Genomic DNA, 5,953 nt, shown 5'->3' with positions numbered 1-5,953 from the left:
ATACTCAATCCATACTAACATACTCAATCAATACTAACATAATCAATCCATACTAACATACTCAATGCATACTAACATAATCAATCCATACTAACATACTCAATCCATACTAACATACTCTATCCATACTAACATACTCTATCCATACTAACATACTCAATCCATACTAACATACTCAATCCATACTAACATAATAAATCCATACTAACATAATCAATCCACATTAACAATCAATCCATACTAACATAATCAATCCATCCTAACATAATCAATCCACATTAACATAATCAATCCATACTAACATAATCAATCCATACTAACATAATTAATCCATACTAACATAATCAATACTGCCTGCTAGCTTTCAACAATTTGTTACTTTATTTTTGTCTTAGTTTTAGGCAATATCATGATGATCCAAAGGCTGAACTGAAGTGTTATGTAAGGCTGATGGCCACATGCATCCAAAACACATTTCCCTTCAGTCACATGATCCTTTCTGACTGAAACAAGACATAGAATGAAAAATTAAACATGAATGAATAAAGATCCAAAAACTACAAAAGCACACCTAACAGCAATATATCATAAGAGTGAATGTGGCCATTTGTAAATTCAGTTGAAAAATTATTATTCTGCTTCACTGTTGTGTACGTTCACTTTCTTCTATGCTGCAAAATCAGCTGGATAAGAATTATTGGCAGATTATGTAAATCAGTTTGAGGGTGTGCCGGGGTCGCGACCTCACCTGGGTGTCGTCCAGCATCATGTCTCTGATGCGCGGCAGGCCGTGTGACTCCCCGTTCTCCACACGCGCGTAATGAACCTGGTAACCGCGGATCTGCCCGTTCCGTTGCCCCGGCAACACAGAGCGCCACGACACTTTAACACAGGTGCTGTTTATCGGCTGGACGTCCACCTGACGGGGTGGAGCTCCGGGCACTGAACACACACACACACATGCACAGATACACGCACACACTGAACTTTATTGATCTACAAAAAAGCACCTGAAGAATCTATCAGCTCTAGATTAGAAGAGGGGTCTAATGCTGAAGAACCTCCTTCACAGCAGACATGAGTGTTTCATAACTGATCAGAATAATGACTCTTTGATCTTCTGTAAAGATGCTTTACTGCTGAATCTGAACGTCTCATATCTGATGAAGTTTGATTCTGTTATTCTCCTGTTTATTACTGTGACACGATCTGTACTGTATGAAGCGCTGTAGGTTTGACTGATTTTACCGTCCTCATCGGTTCTGCACTCTACGGCTGGGCTCTGGGGTCCGAGGCCCTGCTCCGTCAGCGCTGCCACCGTGAGGAGGTATGAGCTCCATCGCCGCAGGCCCTTCAGGAGCGCCTGTCCCGCGTCCGGCTCCAGACGCAGCGTCTGCACTAAGTCTCCGCCGCCACTGAGCTGATAACACACCTCATACCCGAGCAGCGGCGAGTTCTGCTGCTCCTCCGGCGCCGGAGCCCAGCTCACCGACAGGGAGGAGGAGCTGACGGAGGAGCAGCGGACCTGAGCCGGAGGAGACGTGGGCTCTGACCGGAGGAGGAGAGGAGGAGGAAGATGAGGAGGAAGAGGAGGAGGAGGAGAAGAGGAGGAGGAAGAGGCAGAGGAGAGGAGGAAGAGGAAGAGGAAGAGGAAGAGGAGGAGGAGGAAGAGGAGGAGGAGAAGAGGAGGAGGAAGAAGAGAGGAGGAAGGGGAGGAGGAGGAGGAGTAGGAGAAGAGGAGGAGGAGGAGGAAGAGGAGTAGGAGAAGAGGAGGAAGAGGAGAAGAGGAAGGGGAAGAGGAGAGGAGGAAGAGGAGGAGGAGAAGAGGAGGAGGAAGAGGAGGAGGAGGAAGAGGAGTAGGAGAAGAGGAGGAAGAGGAGAGGAGGAAGGGGAGGAGGAGGAGGAGGAGTAGGAGAAGATGAGGAGGAAGAGGAGGAGGAGGAAGAGGAGGAGGAGAAGAGGAGGAAGAGGAGAAGAGGAAGGGGAAGAGGAGAGGAGGAGGAGTAGGAGAAGAGGAGGAGGAAGAGGAGGAGGAGGAAAAGAGGAGGAGGAAGAGGCAGAGGAGAGGAGGAAGAGGAAGAGGAAGAGGAGGAGGAGGAAGAGGAGGAGGAGAAGAGGAGGAGGAAGAGGAGAGGAGGAAGGGGAGGAGGAGGAGGAGTAGGAGAAGAGGAGGAGGAGAAGAGGAGGAAGAGGAGAAGAGGAAGGGGAAGAGGAGAGGAGGAAGAGGAGGAGGAGAAGAGGAGGAGGAAGAGGAGGATGAGGAAGAGGAGTAGGAGAAGAGGAGGAGGAAGAGGAGAGGAGGAAGGGGAGGAGGAGGAGGAGGAGTAGGAGAAGATGAGGAGGAAGAGGAGGAGGAGGAGGAAGAGGAGTAGGAGAAGAGGAGGAAGAGGAGAAGAGGAAGGGGAAGAGGAGAGGAGGAGGAGTAGGAGAAGAGGAGGAGGAAGAGGAGGAAGAGAAGGACGAGGAGGAGGAGTAGGAGAAGAGGAGGAAGAGAGGAGGAGGAGGAGGAGGAGAGGAGGAAGAGGAGTAGGAGAAGAGGAGGAAGAGGAAGAGGAGAGGAGGAAGAGGAAGAGGAGGAGGAGGAAGAAGAGGAGGAGGAGGAGGAAGAGGAAGAGGAGAGGAGGAAGGGGAGGAGGAGGAGAAGAGGAGAATGAGGAGGAAGAGGAGGAGGAGGAAGAGGAGGAAGAGGAAGAGGAAGAGGAGAGGAGGAAGAGGAGTAGGAGAAGAGGAGGAGGAAGAGGAAGAGGAAGAGGAGAGGAGGAGGAAGAGGAGTAGGAGAAGAGGAGGAGGAAGAGGAAGAGGAGAGGAGGAAGGGGAGGAGGAGGAGGAGAAGAGGAGGAGGAAGATGAGGAGGAAGAGGAGGACGAGGAAGGGGAGAAGAGGAGGAAGAGGAGGAGAAAGAGGAAGAGGAGGAGGAAGAGGAAGAGGAGAGGAGGAAGGGGAGGAAGAGGAGAAGATGAGGAGGAAGAGGAGAAGATGAGGAGGAAGAGGAGGAAGAGGAGAAGATGAGGAGGAAGAGGAGAAGGAAGAGGAGCAGGAGGAAGGGGAGGTGGAGGAGGAGAAACAGAAGAGGAGGAGGAAGAAGAGGAGGAGAGGAGGAAGAGGAGAGGGGGAAGAGGAGAGAGGGAAGAGAAGAGGAGGAAGAGGAACAGAAGAGGAGGGGGAGGAAGAGGAGAGGAGGAGGAAGAGGAGGAGGAGGAAGAGGAGGAGAGGAGGAAGATGAGGAAGATGAGGAAGAGGAGAGGAGGAGGAAGAGTCGAAAATACAACACAGAGAGGAAAGATAATTGAGGAATGTGGAGGAGGAGAAAACAACAGAAATAAGGCAAAAATAAATCAATACAACAGAAAGACAAACGCAGAGGATGCGGCTACAAAAATAGTACGGATCAATAAAACAAATTATGAGGCTCAAATTAAATTCAACTCAAAAGATAAATGATGCAAACAAAGGAAGAAAGAGGCAAAATGAAATGAAAGATGTGTTGTGATGCAGTGATGGAGGAATAAAGCATCTGTCTGTCAGAATCTCTCAAGACAAGCATCTGATCAACATATTGACCAGAACAGGCAATCTAATTACAGCACCGCCGAGTGTGTGGCGGAGCGCTGTTGCCATGGAAACACGGATTGATGGATGGAGCGACGCATCGGTCCAGGATCAGGATTCCTGACCAGATGGTGACAGACTGAAACCCATCGGGTTATCGAGGAGTGTAATGTTCCTTCTGCTCATACATGACAAATGAGCTTAAACTGTGAGCCGAGGAGGAGCTGTGTGTCTGCAGGAGCAAAACAAACTGATATAAACGTCGTGTGTATCCGACACTGCTTGTCATGTTCCTCCTTTGGAGACACCCATCGGCTAAATCAATAACTGAGTCTGCCTGACGACAGTTACAGTCTGGTTTCAAGAACCGCCGAACTTCAGCCAGAGTCATTCTGCCGGTTACACTCGCGTGAAGCTAACGCTAGAAACCTGTCTGAGAATCTAGATATCACTCAACTCGACTGTATGTAGATCACACACACACACACACTTAAGCAAGTTCTCTGAGCTTCAGTCTCTGTAGAATACGAGCGTATAGAATTGTGGGTGTTATCTGTCATTAATCCTGCGGTTAATGCGAGGCTTTGCTCTCCGTCGGTGTAATTGACTGAAACCTTTCCAGCTGAACGGCAACGAGAGCTGAGAGAGTTCTTAAAAATAACGAGAGATCCGAGACTTTCTCACAATCAATCAAACCATAAGGTTCTCGGTTCCACCGACCCGTGACCAGCCTCTGTTCTCACACACTCCCGGAACACACTCATTAATCTGACAAGCAAGGATTCAATTAGCTTTATAGAATATGACATGTAAGAGAGAACTGCGGAGGCGTAGTTGCGTTCTGTGTGAGAGTGTGTGTGTCTGTGCCGGACTCATCAGAACCAGATGATGATCGAGACGCTTATATTCATACCGTTCATCAGCATGTCAAACTGTGTTCGGATAATAAATAATAAAACAGCTGCAGTTCCTTCCACAGATCCGGGTTAGTGGAATAATGAAGAGTCTTACGGTTGTTGAGATGCTCAGACCATCATCCTCACTTACCGTTACCCATCCTGCAAAACACCAGCGTTACTGAGGAGCACTTCATCAACACACACTCGAACACACACACACACACACACACAATAGTTACTAGCACTTCATTTGAGCTGAAAAGACACTGAACTGAAGGAGGAAGAGAAGAAAGAGGTAAAAAGGCAGAAATTAAAAACACAAATCCCGTCCAGTTTGGTGGCTTTGGCTTGTTTTTCAATAATCTCCTGGAAATACTTGTGGACATAAACATCACACACACACACACACACACCAATGCATTTCTCAATGACAGATGGATGGATGGATGGATGGAGGGACGGAGGGAAGGATGAATAAACAGAACTGAGGAGGAATTCAACCGTTTGTGCCTAAAAACATCTTTTTCAATAGCCACCGATCCACTTTCACCAGGAGTTTCTGCACAGGAACTGTCCAGCGCAAACATGACGAAGCTAATGATAGATTCATAAACATTTGCACATTACTGAGTGTGTGTGTGTGTGTGTGTGTTTCAGCACGCGACTGAATTCCCCCGCAGCTCATAGTTTGTTTACACCGCCAGATATTAGTTGTGTTTCCGCTTCCGCTCTGAAAACGACGACTGAGCAAGCAAACACAGATCTAAGATGCTCTGCACCAGCCAGAGGAACCCTCTGAACACAGCTCTGGAGTCCCGGCTCGGACGGGTTTGGTCACACACTGCAAGGAACAGGTTAACGTGCTTCACCTCAATCATCCACAGTCAGAACTGTGATCTAACATGAGTGGATCACTCCGCTTCCGTCTCTTTAGGGACGGAGGGTCTCACACATACTTGCTTGCGCCGTGCGCTGGCTGATCTCGTTGGTGAACGCTCCGATGCCTTTGTTGGAAACGGCGGCCAGAGAGAAGGTGTATTCGGTGTTTGCGCGCAGACCCTCCACCACATACGCCGTTCTGGGCTCAAAGTTCCTCTTCTCCTGTTGGACAGAAAGATGCTTTCAACACTATTTTAATGATCTAAGCTCATGTCTAAAGCAAGTGCACTTAGGGCGTCCGAATCCACTGTTGCCAGTTTAACGACGGGACAAATGGTCGGCGCTCCCGGTGCTGGTCTTAAAGAGTCGTCCGTATTCTCTTAATGAGTAACGGGTGTGTTTTGTGTCTATTCTCTTAATGAGTAACGGGTGTGTTTTGTGTCTATTCTCTTAATGAGTAACGGGTGTGTGTTGTCTCTATTCTCTTATGAGTAACGGGTGTGTTTTGTGTCTATTCTCTTAATGAGTAACGGGTGTGTTTTGTTCTATTCTCTTAATGAGTAACGGGTGTGTTTTGTCTCTATTCTCTTAATGAGTAACGGGTGTGTTTTGTGTCTATTCTCTTA

The 5,953-nt window shown here is 48.1% G+C and overlaps 1 protein-coding gene across 1 annotated transcript in view; it reads right to left on the bottom strand.

The window, feature by feature from the left end:
- ptprsb (protein tyrosine phosphatase receptor type Sb) overlaps positions 1-5,549 on the bottom strand; it is a gene marked incomplete at its 5' end in the record, with an annotated part of 47,945 nt that extends 42,396 nt beyond the window's left edge. The window contains 3 exons of the mRNA XM_056233896.1: positions 749-942; positions 1,249-1,548; positions 5,405-5,549. Of these exons, the coding sequence (XP_056089871.1) occupies positions 749-942; positions 1,249-1,548; positions 5,405-5,549 (639 nt within the window). The remainder of the gene's footprint in view (positions 1-748; positions 943-1,248; positions 1,549-5,404) is intronic.
- Between the last annotated feature and the right edge of the window lie 404 nt (positions 5,550-5,953).

Source organism: Rhinichthys klamathensis, unplaced genomic scaffold (assembly GCF_029890125.1).
Source record: "Rhinichthys klamathensis goyatoka isolate OS25496 unplaced genomic scaffold, OSU_Roscu_1.1 h1tg000379l_1, whole genome shotgun sequence".
Lineage (NCBI taxonomy): Eukaryota > Metazoa > Chordata > Actinopteri > Cypriniformes > Leuciscidae > Rhinichthys > Rhinichthys klamathensis.
The sequence above is the reverse complement of the archived record's forward strand: the minus strand, read 5'-3'. Positions and strand labels throughout refer to the sequence as shown.